The sequence below is a fragment of the Phaseolus vulgaris genome, chromosome 3 (assembly GCF_000499845.2).
Source record: "Phaseolus vulgaris cultivar G19833 chromosome 3, P. vulgaris v2.0, whole genome shotgun sequence".
In the NCBI taxonomy this organism is placed as follows: domain Eukaryota; kingdom Viridiplantae; phylum Streptophyta; class Magnoliopsida; order Fabales; family Fabaceae; genus Phaseolus; species Phaseolus vulgaris.
The window spans coordinates 39862329-39878480 of record NC_023757.2 but is presented as its reverse complement, the minus strand read 5'-3'; the positions used below and the strand labels follow the sequence as shown (position 1 = coordinate 39878480).

At 33.1% G+C, this 16152-nt stretch overlaps 3 protein-coding genes across 3 annotated transcripts; 1 reads left to right on the top strand and 2 right to left on the bottom strand.

The window, feature by feature from the left end:
• The first annotated feature begins 8468 nt into the window (after nt 1-8468).
• LOC137805628 (uncharacterized) lies at nt 8469-10540 on the top strand. The gene is made up of 10 exons (XM_068605568.1): nt 8469-8573; nt 8871-9235; nt 9315-9396; nt 9485-9574; nt 9650-9682; nt 9749-9769; nt 9865-9993; nt 10077-10180; nt 10296-10386; nt 10529-10540. Exons 1-10 carry the CDS (start codon nt 8469-8471, stop codon nt 10538-10540), a joined length of 1032 nt encoding a protein of 343 aa, XP_068461669.1.
• A 1771-nt stretch (nt 10541-12311) lies between these two features.
• LOC137805627 (protein FAR1-RELATED SEQUENCE 5-like) lies at nt 12312-13836 on the bottom strand. The gene is made up of 2 exons (XM_068605567.1): nt 12454-13836; nt 12312-12365 (listed from the first exon to the last, which is right to left on the bottom strand). The coding sequence occupies exons 1-2, from the start codon at nt 13834-13836 to the stop codon at nt 12312-12314; spliced, it is 1437 nt and encodes a 478-aa protein (XP_068461668.1).
• A 33-nt stretch (nt 13837-13869) lies between these two features.
• On the bottom strand, nt 13870-14274 carry LOC137805625 (protein FAR-RED IMPAIRED RESPONSE 1-like). Its single transcript, XM_068605566.1, has one exon. It carries the CDS (start codon nt 14272-14274, stop codon nt 13870-13872), a length of 405 nt encoding a protein of 134 aa, XP_068461667.1.
• Between the last annotated feature and the right edge of the window lie 1878 nt (nt 14275-16152).

The window sequence follows — 16152 nt, the reverse complement described above, 5'->3', positions numbered from 1 at the left end:
ATATTACAAATTTACATTTTTTTGCATTCCATAATTTTTTCTTGGAGTCTCATAATCTCAAAAAATCTAAAACTATTAATTCTAAATTTTATAAATCGTACAAATTTGTATTATAAACTTACAAATTTGTATTATAACTGTACAAATATTGTACAATTTGAAACACAAATTTCAACTCTTATATTATACTCTGGAAATCTCTAAATTTCACATTCCAAAATTAAAGATAAAACATTCAACAAAAAATGTCAAAGGATAATAGAATATTTTTTGAAGTATGGAGTGCAAGAAGTAGGGGTGGCAATGCGGGTTGTTCCGCTTCACATTTGATTCCAAGGAGTGTAGGTTCATTTCACTTATCAATCCTGCATAAGAGGTAACCGACGGGCTTGAGGTTCCCCACTCGCATAAGAAAAATATATTTTTTCAAAAATTAAAATTTCATTAATTATAATCAAATTTATTCTTTATTGAAAAATTACAATTTTATTCATATTCAACTAAGATAAAGTTATAAATTCAAGTATGAAAATTGTTTTTTACATGGATTTCACCCCTAAAGTGGTTATTATTTATTTAATATTTATTGTTGATAAAAAAATTAACTTCTTTAAATGATTAAAATAAAACATTAATTTTTTATTAAATTTAATTTTTTAAAATAAAATAAATAAAACATTGAATAAAGTAGGGTGAATGGGGTATGATTTTTTTTTCACAAAAAATAAAGTAATAATTTTTATTTACGTGGGTCAACCTGTCATGTCTCGTTGTTGGCCCTCGCAGACCGCAGGTTATGCGAGGCAGGTCTAAGTAAGTCAGCGGGCTAAATTAGTGAGCTCGTCCTGCGTCTTTTGGTAGCAGGCTGCAGGCTAGCCCGTATGGCCCACCTTGCGCCCTGCATTGTCAGGCATGGAGGTGCATTGTGCGCCCTGCATTGTCAGGCAGGAAGAAACTACCCTCAATCTCTAGTTCATAACACTTTCATGAAATTTAATAACTTTTTTTCTTTTTAAAATGCATAAATTGTCTAGGTTTCAATATTCATTAAATGTTAAATGCATTAGTCAGGTCTTAACCTTTTTATAATAAAATTTAAATATATAATAATAATATTATTATTATATATATATACACATTATTTTTTAAGTTAGAATAGTAATCACTGCATGTATTATCTGTAAAAAGTATATATTTAAAGAAATATTTATTATTCAATTTATTAGTATGATTAAAATTCAAACTTCGTTAAAAATTAAAATATTATTATAATTTTTTATTCATATTTTATTACATGTGTCGTAATAATATGAAACTATTTACCTAATTCATCTAAATAAAACAAAAATTAACTTAATAAATAAAACAAAAAATTATTCAAAATTTATATTTAAATTTTTTCATTAATTAAAAAAAAATCAGCTTGTGGGATAACTAGCATGTGAGGCGGGTAAATAAAAGCAACCCACGTATCTTACGCGGGGCAGACCAACCTGGCCTGCATTTTGTGGGTCAAATGCGAGGAGGACAGACATGCATTTTCATCCATACCCACTATCCTCAAGTTATCTTAAGGACGAACAACTCTAATACCATAATTGTAACACCACAAAATTTACTATACACTTATCACAAAGTTTATTGTAATGTAATTTCATTTCATACTAAACGTATTAAAAAATTATATAAATCATACATGAATTTATACATCAAGGATATTTAATCCATTCATGCTCAAGCTAAAATATTCCCGCTCAAGTTGAAAAAAACTTATTTCTTTTCTTTTATTTTTCTTGTCTCATCAATGAATTGGTTTCTTTAGCAAAAATAGTGCTAAAAACAAGTTTGAATGTATGGTTATTTTCGCTTTAACAAGAATTGACTTGCTTGAGAAAAATATCAAAAAAATCAATTATTACAATAATACAAAGTCATTTTTAAAGTTGTACCTTAAAACCAATTCAAACTCAAACATGAAAAATATGTTCAACAACACACAACATCAAAGAGAACATCAAGTGATCACATCACTCTTTAATTTAGATTATTGTGCTAAGGTTCTACCAAAAATATAATTAATTTTTCTTGTGTTGAATTTCTTATTTCAAGAAAAAATCTAACTCAAGGAAAAGAACCACTCAAAATTTAAAGATCTAAAACAAAATATCTAAACTTAATTAAATTTTAATATAAGGTTAATCAAATTGAAGATCTTGACTAATTTTACCAAGATGGATGACAAAATCATAAGAAAATTAATAAATAGAGAATATTTAGGATAAATAAGAACTTATCCTGTTTTGAAAATTTAATTGGATAAAAATAATTTCTAACTCTTTAACTATTATAGGGTGTGATCAAAACTTAGAATAAATGAAGTGTGAAAAAAAAAGGAAAAAAAGAAAGAAAGTGAAGGCAGGAAAGGAATTTCAGACTTACAATTATTAACAACAACAAAATTGTATCATTCAGAAATTATATTATTTAAAAAAATATATATAATTTTCTTATCTTCTCTTCCCTGAAGTGGAATTATCGTATATGAAATCTTAAAAGAATTGACTATATTTATATTTCGATCATAAATTGTTTTATCTGATAATCTAAAATTTTAACAGAGTTTTCATAAAAAATATATTTAATTGAATTGTGTATATATTTTTGAAGTTGTAATAAATAAAAAATATTATGAATGTTCACTAATAGAAGAGATCAAACAAATTCTTATTAATTTTTATGTAATAGAAACTATTCTCTTAAAATATGTTAACGACCTATATAATTTATGAGTCAAATTTTTATATTAAACTGTCTTTTCTACACTCTAAGAAAAACATACTTACTAAAGTATGAATTTAAAACTGTTTTGAACTTTCAGTACAATTTTGAAAATTGGATTTATAATTGATAATAACAGATGAAAAATACCTTAAATTTATATATAGTATATTTATTAAAAGATTACCATTATTCAATAATAAAAATTATTTGTTTTGAAATATAAAAAACTCTATTGAACTTATAATATATAACTATTTATATTAAAAGTTATTTTTTCTGTAAATTATTTTTAGAATTTATGCTATTAATTATTGGTGAGATTATAGACTCTTTCCCTTAAAAAAAATTAGAATAAAACATTAAGTGGATGACAATAACTTTTGTCCAGCTACATTATATAATATTAATAGCTTTCCTTGACAATTTGATTATTACCCATCGCATTTAACTTTAGTTTTATTAATCAAACTATTTATTTATGACTTAATTTAAATAAAAATCCTCATTCATGAAAAAAAATAATATTAAAGTTATAGTATCTAAAATAATGTTTAGAGAATACGGTCTAAAGAAAACTACATTTTCAATTTTCTTTTACCATGTCAATCGAATAAATTCATTCTGTCGTACTAATTAAGTCTCTTATTAAACTAATAAAATTCTATATAGAAAAATTATAAATTATTTATTTAAAATTTACATATATTCTCATATTAAAATATGTGAACAATTTATTTTATTATAATTGATTCACATAAGCTAAATAATAATAAAAGTTAAGAAAAAATGTAATTACATTTAAATTTTCATACATAATATACTAATAATATAAAAGTTCACATTAAATTAGGTAAAGTTGAAGAAATATGCGAGTCACATATTATATCTCATGAATAAACCAATTAACATAAATTAATTCGAAACAAATTTTATAAAACGGGTTTGAATTAACAAGTCACCCAAAATGTAATAAACTATTTATTATATTATATATTTTCCCGCTAAGTGAGTTGGCGCCCAAAATCCTCTCTTATATATAGGGAAAATGATTATTTGACACCTCCAAACCGTTTGCTCCAATTTACACCTGTGTGACGTGGAGAAATGGATGATGTGGCATGGGCAGTTTTGGTATTTTTGTTAAAAGCAACGTGGCATGTGATCTGAAAAGGGGGAAGAGTGTATTAGGGTTTGAAATTCAAATTTCCAGCAAGCATAGGAACGTGTAGAGATAGACGAACGGTGACTTCGGTGACTGCGGAGAAGAAGTTGTGTACGGTGACGGCGGAGAGGGCAAAGGTGCTAACTAACGGTTACGGCGGAGTAGTGCTAACTTAGGGTGGTTTATTGCGAAGTGACGAAGGAGTAGTGCGAAGTGACGGTGGTGTGCGAAACGCTGCGAGGAAGGAGGAGAAGGTGGTTTGCGAAACGGTACGAGGAAGGAGGAGAATGTAAGTTTGTTTATTTTGGTGTAGTGATTGACCAAATTTGACTGCTATAGTGGATGTATTTGAGATTGTGCATGCATAGGTAATCCTGGGAACTGAATCTGTATGGGGTGTGTGACTGTGAAGGATTTTGGATTGATGTTCTATTTCGTTGGCTGACGTTCGAAATTGATTTTCTGAGAAGCAACAAATGTATCTTAGAAATTAACGTGGGTTCATTGCCTAAGTCCTAAAGGGCAGTTATAGGTTTTTGGTCTCCTAATCCTTCATATGAAATTTCATGAAAATAAACGAAGTCAGTATAACACATTTGGTAAGTTGGAAAATCATGTGTTCATAAAAGTACTTGTAATTCCAAAAGCCTCCTCTAAGGTTATTCTTTTTTGGACATTTTGTTAACAACAAATAGGTACCATCATTTGGTGTACATATTATATTTAGTTTTTTACCCTTGAGTATGTATTTGTTGTCTAGAATACTGCAAATATTTTGTTTCAGCCGACAAGAGGAATTGTCGCACACACCTAGAAACGAAGTCAGTATAACACATTTGGTAAGTTGAAAAATCATGTGTTCATAAAAATACTTGTAATTCCAAAAGCCTCCTCTAAGGTTATTCTTTTTTAGACATTTTGTTAACAGCAAATAGGTACCATCATTTGGTGTACATATTATATTTAGTTTTTTACCCTTGAGTATGTATTTGTTGTCTAGAATACTGCAAATATTTTATGTTTCCGCCGACAAGAGGAATTGTCGCACACACCTAGAAACGAAGTCAGTATAACACATTTGGTAAGTTGAAAAATCATGTGTTCATAAAAGTACTTGTAATTCCAAAAGCCTCCTCTAAGGTTATTCTTTTTTGGACATTTTGTTAACAGCAAATAGGTACCATCATTTGGTGTACATATTATATTTAGTTTTTTACCCTTGACTATGTATTTGTTGTCTAGAATACTGCAAATATTTTATGTTTCAGTCGACAAGAGGAATTGTCGCACACACCTAGAAACGAAGTCAGTATATTAAATTTGTATCTCATTTGTACCGTTATAGTGTAAGTGGGGACCCATGTGTTAATAAGTGGGGACCCATGAATTACTTTCTCCTTGGTCATTGTCTTAAATTTTGTTTTTGCATTCCTGTCAGTGGAACTGATTGTTGTATGTAGTTTAGACATATTTGGATGGTATCAATGTTAATTAGGTGGGTTTTAGCATGATTTGGTGGTCATTGGAACCGTTATACTGTAAGTGGGGACCCATGTGTTAATAAGTGGGGACCCATGAATTACATTTTGCTTGGTCATTGTCTTAAATTTTGTTTTTGCATTCCTGTAAGTGGAAGTGATTGTTGTATGTAGTTTAGACATAGTTGGATGGTATGAATGTTAATTGGGTGGGTTTTAGCATGATTTGGTGGTCATTGGAACCGTTATAGTGTAAGTGGGGACCCATGTGTTAATAAGTGGGGACCCATGAATTACTTTCTCCTTGGTCATTGTCTTAAATTTTGTTTTTGCATTCCTGTAAGTGGAACTGATTGTTGTATGTAGTTTAGACATATTTGGATGGTATCAATGTTAATTAGGTGGGTTTTAGCATGATTTGATGGTCATTGGAACCGTTATACTGTAAGTGGGGACCCATGTGTTAATAAGTGGGGACCCATGAATTACTTTCTCCTTGGTCATTGTCTTAAATTTTGTTTTTGCATTCCTGTAAGTGGAACTGATTGTTGTATGTAGTTTAGACATATTTGGATGGTATCAATGTTAATTAGGTGGGTTTTAGCATGATTTGGTGGTCATTGGAACCGTTATACTGTAAGTGGGGACCCATGTGTTAATAAGTGGGGACCCATGAATTACATTTTGCTTGGTCATTGTCTTAAATTTTGTTTTTGCATTCCTGTAAGTGGAAGTGATTGTTGTATGTAGTTTAGACATAGTTGGATGGTATGAATGTTAATTGGGTGGGTTTTAGCATGATTTGGTGGTCATTTGTACCGTTATAGTGTAAGTGGGGACCCATGTGTTAATAAGTGGGGACCCATGAATTACTTTCTCCTTGGTCATTGTCTTAAATTTTGTTTTTGCATTCCTGTAAGTGGAACTGATTGTTGTATGTAGTTTAGACATATTTGGATGGTATCAATGTTAATTAGGTGGGTTTTAGCATGATTTGGTGGTCATTGGAACCGTTATACTGTAAGTGGGGACCCATGTGTTAATAAGTGGGGACCCATGAATTACATTTTGCTTGGTCATTGTCTTAAATTTTGTTTTTGCATTCCTGTAAGTGGAAGTGATTGTTGTATGTAGTTTAGACATAGTTGGATGGTATGAATGTTAATTGGGTGGGTTTTAGCATGATTTGGTGGTCATTGGAACCGTTATAGTGTAAGTGGGGACCCATGTGTTAATAAGTGGGGACCCATGAATTACTTTCTCCTTGGTCATTGTCTTAAATTTTGTTTTTGCATTCCTGTAAGTGGAACTGATTGTTGTATGTAGTTTAGACATATTTGGATGGTATCAATGTTAATTAGGTGGGTTTTAGCATGATTTGGTGGTCATTGGAACCGTTATACTGTAAGTGGGGACCCATGTGTTAATAAGTGGGGACCCATGAATTACTTTCTCCTTGGTCATTGTCTTAAATTTTGTTTTTGCATTCCTGTAAGTGGAACTGATTGTTGTATGTAGTTTAGACATATTTGGATGGTATCAATGTTAATTAGGTGGGTTTTAGCATGATTTGGTGGTCATTGGAACCGTTATACTGTAAGTGGGGACCCATGTGTTAATAAGTGGGGACCCATGAATTACATTTTGCTTGGTCATTGTCTTAAATTTTGTTTTTGCATTCCTGTAAGTGGAAGTGATTGTTGTATGTAGTTTAGACATAGTTGGATGGTATGAATGTTAATTGGGTGGGTTTTAGCATGATTTGGTGGTCATTTGTACCGTTATAGTGTAAGTGGGGACCCATGTGTTAATAAGTGGGGACCCATGAATTACTTTCTCCTTGGTCATTGTCTTAAATTTTGTTTTTGCATTCCTGTAAGTGGAACTGATTGTTGTATGTAGTTTAGACATATTTGGATGGTATCAATGTTAATTAGGTGGGTTTTAGCATGATTTGGTGGTCATTGGAACCGTTATACTGTAAGTGGGGACCCATGTGTTAATAAGTGGGGACCATGAATTACATTTTGCTTGGTCATTGTCTTAAATTTTGTTTTTGCATTCCTGTAAGTGGAAGTGATTGTTGTATGTAGTTTAGACATAGTTGGATGGTATCAATGTTAATTGGGTGGGTTTTAGCATGATTTGGTGGTCATTGGAACCGTTATAGTGTAAGTGGGGACCCATGTGTTAATAAGTGGGGACCCCTGAAGTACTTTATGCTTGGGCATTGTCTTAAATTTTGTTTTTGCATTCTTGTAAGTGGAACTGAATGTCATGTGTAAGTGACACATAGTTGGACTGTATTAATGTTAATTGAGTGGGTTTTAACTTGATGTGGTGGTCATTTGTTTTTTGAAGTTTTAGAGAATGGAAACTTCACGGTCCAAGAATTTTGTCCGTCATGCAAAAGCTGATATGAAGGTACTAATTTTACATTTTGTTCATAATAGTTGAATATTTTGTGAATTGACATGGTTCAATAAATAAAGTTGTTGTTATTGGTTTATGTTCTGATGTTGCAGGTACGAGTTAGGCACAATGTGCTGACTCAATATATTGTTGATGTCAACCGTAAACTTAGTAGGTTTCAACAAGAAAGGATTAAACAAACTCCATTTAAGTGGATGCTTGAAATGGACAAAGTGTTGGATATATCTAACAGCCTCATGAGAGAACTATTAAGTAGATGGGCAGCCGATAAGGAAGCATTTAGGATTAGAAAAAGTATAGTTCCATTTTCAACTCTTGATGTGTGTTTTGCATTAGGATTGCCGGTTGTGGGGGAAGAGGTGAAAATGGAGAATGATGGGGGAGGTGTTGTGAATACATTGTTTGAAGAAGGGGAGGAAATGAATTTGTCAACAATTTTGAAAAAGTTGGAGGATAAAAATTTGAACAAAAATGTTGATGATTTTGTTAGGTTATACATATTGCTAGGGTTATATGTATTTTATGTTCCTAGAACTTCTAGAACCTTTACTTCTTTTGCTTTTAAGTGTTTAGACAATTTAGATGCATTACAATTATATAATTGGGGGGGTGCAATGTATAATGTCTTAGTTACAAGTTTGACGAGGGCATCCCAAGTTTACTACGAAGACAAGAATGTTAGTGAAATATATTTGGCAGGTTGTGTCGCTGTTTTGCAGGTTAGTTAAAATTTGTAAAATTATGTTGTCTTAAATTATTAGTGATTTTGTTTAATTGTTAATTAGTTACGTATTATATTTTTGGAAATAGGTGTGGGCGGTCCACCATGTGGGTGTTGGCGACCGTGCCTAGTGTATTGGTTTTCCACGATTTTTGCATTGGCCGAGTGTTAATAATCGTGGAAGAAGGTTACATGAAGTTTTTTTATCTGCTGAGGTATATTTGCGAATTGTTTAGTTTTTTGTGCATGTTATTGGGGAAAATTAAAATTTACTCAAAAGTAATTATTTTTTCAGATTGTATGCGATTGGCCAGTAAGTGCTGAAGAGGAAGGAATCCAAATTTTGAAAGAAGCCTTAGCAGATTCTGATGATGGTGTTGGGGAAAATAGTGGTGGTAAAAGTGAGTGGGACGACTTAGTTTACCAGCACAAACTTTGTGAGAAGAAAGTTGCAGATAACGAATTAAAAATTGATCATTTGGACAAGCAAATTAAAGAGGTCCGACAAATGCTTGTTAAAGAAAAGGAGTGGTCAGTTGGATTTGTGCGTGGAGCCAATCCAACCTCTCATGGAGCAAGCTGTGCTGGTCCAAGCTCATGCAGTTTGGATATTTCCAAAATTTATAAAACATTTTTTGCATTCAAGTTTGACATGAAACGGTAAGTACATATAATTGTAGGCATTACTTCATTTGTTGTTATTGCTTGATTATTGAGTTGGTGTTAAATGTTGATGTAGTGTCATTGTGGATATACAAAACAACATGTTGACGAGGCTAGATTTGCAATCATTAAGGCCGCGATCAAGAGTTGACAATATGGTAAAAATGTACACATTGTATTAGTTGTTCTATTTACTTGTAATATTTACTTGTAATATTTACTTAGTTATATTTAATGTGTTTGTAGGTTATGCTATTTGTAACCGGCTTCTTAAATATGAATCAAATTGTTCATTTTGGAGTGTTGAATCGGTTTTCATTCAATCCGTTTTTTGCGGTTAGTGTCGATTTAAATTCATTTTGATTTCTTATAAGTTTTTGTTATTACTAATAATAGAAATTGTTGTTGCAGACTCGTGTAATTGAGGAGATGATCAACAAAAGGGTACAAAATTCATGGTCCAGTTTGGATTACATGTCATTTTATGAGAATGCTTTATTCCCATATTAGGGAATATCTTATTGTGATTATGTAAGTTAATATTATTCATGTTTTCTGTGAAATTTGTTGGTGTTTGTTAGAATGGTGATGTTGAGTGTGACTTTAAACTTTGCAACGTTTTGTAGGTGTTTGTCCCAACCGTGTTCCAGGAACACTGGTGGCTGTACGCACTCAATTGTCGAACCAGGCAATTGCTTGTATTGGACTCCATTGGTCATGGAATTCAAGATCGATTCAAGATTGATAAAGCAATGGTAAATACCTGCATGTTGTTGAATACTTATGAATATATTTGGTTTGGATTTCTTCATCATTGTTGTTAAATTGCATGTGGTAGGTTGATCGTCTACAACACCTTTTTGAAATTCTTGACGAATTTTCTGGAAAGAGTGGTCGTCAAATTTTATTGGTAAAAGAAAATGTTCCCCTACAACCGAATTGGTTAGTATTGACAGTAATATTCATATTTATTTTGATTTGATATTTTCTCTAATTTGGTTTGGAGTTAATATTTTGAATTCTTCTTTAGGGTTAAATTTATTTTGGTTGTATGCAGTTATGACTGTGGTATTTTAGTTGTGAAATATATGTTGTTGTGGGATGGTTCACAACACTTGGAAGGGTATACCTTTCCAAATTACACCACGGTAAGAGTTATTTTGATAACTTAACACATTTTATTTATTTATAGTTTGGTGATTGCAAACTGATTCCATGATATATTATTTAGAAGGAGCTCCTACGCTTTCGTCAAGAGATGCTAACTTCGTGGGTGCTGCATATTGACAGATTTGGAAGTAGATTGCCCTTGATTTTTATTGGACACTTTCAATTGTAACAAAAAAAAATGTTACTTATTATGAGTTTATGTGAACAATGTAGATACTTTTATTTAATGAATGGAAGCATTCTCAATTTCATTTAAGTTATTTAATTTAAGAATTTTTTTATATCATATTTTGGGCAGAAAGTTGTCACTGGAGCACATGAATGTGAAGGTCTTTGTTAATAAATTAATTGGAACCCTTATAGTGTAAGAGGGACCCTTGTGTTAATAAGTGGGGACCCAAGAAAAACTTTGTGCATGGTCATTGTTTTCAAATATTTTTTTGGATTCCTTTAAATGGAATTGAATGTTGTGTGTAAGTGAGACATACTTGCAGTGTATGGATGTTAATTGGGTGGGTTTTACCATGATGTGGTGGTCATACAAACCCTTATACTGTAAGTGGGGACCCATGTGTTAATAAGTGGGGACCCATGAATTACTTTCTGCATCGTCATTATTTTGAAATATTTTTTTGGATTCCTGTAAATGGAATTGAATCTTGTGTGCAAGTGAGACATACTTCCAGTGTATGGATGTTAATTGGGTGGGTTTTACCCTGATGTGGTGGTCATAGAAACCCTTGTACTGTAAGTGGGGACCCATGTGTTAATAAGTGGGGACCCAAGCATAACTTTGTGCATGGTCATTGTTTTCATAAATTTTTTTGGATTCCTGTAAATGGAATTGAATGTTGTGTGCAAGTGAGACATACTTGCAGTGTACGGATGTTAATTGGGTGGGTTTTACCCTGATGTGGTGGTCATTGGAACCCTTGTACTGTAAGTGGGGACCCAACAATAACTTTGTGCATGGTCATTGATTTCAAAATAAATTTTGGATTCCTGTAAATGGAATTGAATGTTGTGTGCAAGTGAGACATACTTCCAGTGTATGGATGTTAATTGGGTGGGTTTTACCCTGATGTGGTGGTCATAGAAACCCTTGTACTGTAAGTGGGGACCCATGTGTTAATAAGTGGGGACCCATGAATTACTTTCTGCATGGTTATGGTTTTCATGTTGCTTTATCTCACTGCAACTGCATGCATGCAGAGGAGGGGATTACAATAATTTTATGACCAACCTAATTGTCATTCAATTCAACGAAATTCAATGCAACAAATTTAAAATGATTGTATTTTGAAGACATCATGGTTATCATTTTGTTCAATACACAAGGTACAACCAAATGGTGCAAGAATGATTTTTATATAACCATCTGTTGAAACAAAGAAGACATGAAATTGATTTGTAACTTAACATTGCAGTACAACAAGTATTATCAATACATATAGGAATTTATCCCATGTACGATGTTCAAATAGTGAGGAGTTGTGATGCACCAAAAATGATAAAGGTTCTCTTCTATGTCATATAAAACACTTCCTTGTGTGCAAAAAGTTTTGTGGATCCTTCATTACAACCTGCAACCAAATAATGAATTTAACTTACATGAACAAATTGATATGTATAGAACATTTGTTGGGTTTAAGGTCACAAACCTAAACAACTCTGAAGCATTTGATTCTTGAGATATTGGTAAATTACTTTGGACTGAGTTCAACAATGAAAGAAAGCCAACAGACCCCGTACTTGACACCTACACTTTATTTCGTAGTAATTAAACAAAACAGGAAGTTCCAAACGTGAAAAATAGTGAAGAAGTACAACAACAAATACAATAGACACGTACCCTTGCAATTGCATTAGTCATCCCATTGAATGTATTCATGTTTCCTTCAGTTTAATCAGGCAGATTTGCTTGAACACCTCCCACATAACTTCCTTCCTCAATTCCCTAAGGCATTTAGTTTTGAATTAGATATAATATTTACATTTGACATATCAAAGTAAACAAAAAAATGAAAAGAAATTGTTATACTAACCGTAGTTGACTGACTAGGAAGTTGACATCTAGTACATGTATTTTTTCTTCTCGGAGCCTTTTCACACCTGGATTTTTGTCGTGTTGATCGCGGCCGACCCTTTCTTTTCACAAGTATAGGGCTACGGATATCACCGTTCATGTTGATTGTTGTGGTAGGAGTACTTGGTGTTGGTTGTTCAGGAGCTCCACAAATGTTATGCTTTGTCCTATGTTGATCATGTCTTTGTTGACCATATTCCAACACAAATTTGTCAAGTTGTTTATGCAAGATTTCTGTTGTATTAATTTCCTCGCTGGCATGTTCAGCTATGTCATAAAACTTCTTGCACAATCCATCATACCTTTGAACTTGTGGATCCTTGTCTTTTGTGGCAAAGGATGATCTTATGTACGTGTGCTTTCGCCTTAGATTTTTACTCCACCTTTCCAATACATACTTTTTTGGGACTTTTGTCACTTTTTCTTGAGCAAGGACAACAAGGCAGTGCCGACACAAAATTCCCCTAAATTCAAATAACAAGCAAGTGCAACATACATCTAGTTGTTCACGGTCAAAAAGAACTACTACATTGCGGTGTTCAAGTTTACCATTTTGGAAAGACTCCTCTACAACAGTGAAACGACATGCATGACCCTCAATATAGGCATTAGTAACAGCACAATTCATTTTTCCTCTAAACTCCCCTTGCACCTCATTCAATTTTGCATGTGTGTATTCCGATTGGAACTGTCTTTCAATGCCTGATTGAGATGTGCAGGGAATTATGGTGTTAAGAGAAGCAAAATCCGCTTCACACTCTAATTCGACCTTATGTTGCAGAGCGTTCTCATACTGTTGCACAAATTGTTGGAGACTTGTGCTTGAATTAATGTACCCGTCAAAAAAAGCATTCATGCTTTCACTCCTTTGCGTTGTTGACATTCCGGCCCAAAAAAATGATTTTAGATAACAAGGAACCCAACGATGTCGTTCTTCAAATAATGTACTAAGCCAATCGTTTGTACTTAAGTTAAATGCATTTATCAAATTTGCCCACGAAGACAAGAAATCATCAACACTTGTGGACTCATACACTACTGTCTTCATTCCACGTTTCATTTCCTTGTACTGACTATATCCTTGAAGTTTTTCTGGTATTTTTTTCATAATGTGCCAAAGACACCACCTATGACGTGCATTTGGGAACACAACTTCAACTGCAATTTTCATTGCCCTGCATTGATCGGTCACAATGCTTACGGGGGGTCTGTTTGACATGCAACGCAACCAACTTTGAAAAAGCCACACAAAAGCATCAGTGTCCTCAGAAGATAGGAGTCCACATCCCAACAATATTGATTGACCGTGATGATTTACACCAACAAAAGGTGCAAACGGCATATCATACTTATTTGTTAGGTATGTGGTATCGAATCATAAAATGTCTCCAAAACTATCCCATGCTGCCATGCTTCTAGCATCAGCCCAAAATACATGTCGTATGCAGTTATCATCGCCCAAATGAATGTCAAAATAAAATTGTGGATTCAATTCCCTCATGCGACAAAAATGATTTAAGAGAGCTTTTCCATCACCTTCCTTCCCCAATGCTCTCCTACTTTGGGCAACATAATTACGCACATCTCGTTCAACAAAGTTGAGATTCTCGTAACCACCAGCAGCAGACACAAAAGACCTAAAAGTCTTATTTATACGAACCCCAGCATTGTCATTAATATCCAACACTCTTTTTGTTTGCAAAGATATTTTCCTATTACCGTGAAACAATCTAGAATTCGTCGGGCTCAATTGATGTGAGTGTTCCTCGTGTACCGACATAATATACCAATTGAAACAAATTGATTTTATTTGCGTGGTTCAGATAGAGAATAAATGAGATACCGATTTTCTTGTTCTCCTCTTGTGTTACATCACCCATTTTATTGCTACTTTTATTGATTTGCAACTGCTCAGGATAATATTATTTCTTCAGCTTCATCTTATTAATTGCAACTGCTCATGATAATCACCTAACAGTAAGGATTGGATTTTTTTTTGTCGGGTGTTGCATAGCATTGAGCCTGGTATGACTTTCTCTTTCGCTTTTCATTCTTGAATTTATGAATTCATCTTCTCTAGTTTCTATAGCTTCTATTAAGAGCGCCTGGTAGGACTTTCTCTATTGGCTTTTCTTTCTTGAATTTATGAATTCATCTTGTCTAGTTTCTATAACTTCTATTAAGAGTGTAAATGATTTTCTTTAATTCTTGGGCTTTACAGCTAACACAACCAATGAATCATTTGAAGGTATTTGAGTAATTTTGGACTTTGTCACCAACCATATGGGTTGAACTGTGAATTGGTTTCTCTATTGTAATATTTGGAAGTGTTTCTTGTAATCTTCCAGTGCTGTGTCGAGCCTATGAGCGGCTCCCTTGGTTTTGAATTTGTGGCCTCCCTTGGTTTTGAAATTTTGAATTTACCTTAACCTTTCGATACTATGTCATGTCATCTCTTTAAAAGAGGTTAGTTTTCTCGAATCACCATGATTCTTGTTCAGCTTTTATTGGAAGGCAATATATATGTGGGCAGGTATCAGAAACAGTGAATGGCGGACCACTGAAACTTTAGGTTTTATTATCTTTGCGGTTATTCTTTTGGCTAAACTTGTGGAGTGGGGTTCTTGTAGGCAGGCACTATATGACTATGAGAGGCTTTGACATTTGTGTTTGTGTCTTCGACTTTGATTATCTTCTTCTACATGTTGCAGTGACTTTCTACATGTTGCACTGACTTACTATGGATGTCTGTTGGATTGTGGAGGCAATTGCCGTAGATTATTGGACTTGTGAAGCTTTAGGTTTTATTATGTTTCCATTCACTATCTTATGTGCTTGATTTGAAATGGCTTTATTCTCTCTTATTGGTTGAATAGTAGGAAGCTACACGTGTCAGTCACTGTGTGTCTAAGCTAGGGCGATTCTTAATTATGCTTATCCTTGATCTCATGATCCCAACTATCTTCCAAAATGAGAATGTTCTCCATAATGACAGTAATATTTAGTTATATTTCCAATATGAGAATGAAAAACTATCTCTCAAGGCTATGAGTGACCTATTCCAAAAGGAAAGCTCCAACATGAGAGCTCTATTTACTTCTTTCGGGTTGGGGTCTCAGTATTTGTGATAGGATATGGAAGCGGACTGTATATTATTGCTAACTATATTTCTCAATCTTATTCCCTTGCTGATTTTGGTCTTTATTATTTAATGTTTTTGGACTTGATCACCTAACATATGGGTTGAACTGTTGTTTATCTACAATAGTATTTCAAAGTGTTGTTGTAATCTTCTTCGTGCTCTTCGTTTTGATTTGTGGCTTCCCTTGATATTTTTTATTAGTGAATTTATCTTATTGTTTCTTTACTTTGTCATGTCATCTTTTTAAGATTAGTTTTCTCAAATCGCCATGAGTCTTCTTGAGCTTTGCCATGAAGGATGTAGGGGTCAGGTTTTGGAAATAGTTGATGGAGATACAGTTAAACTTTAGGTTTCATTATCTTTGCATTTATTATGCTGATAAAAAAAATCTTTGCATTCATTATTTTCTTTGCTGTTATTCTTTTTGCTACTCTTGTGGAGTCGGAGTTCTTGTAATTGGGCCTTTGACTTTGATGATTTGATTATCTTATACTTGTGTTGTAGTGAACTTTGAGC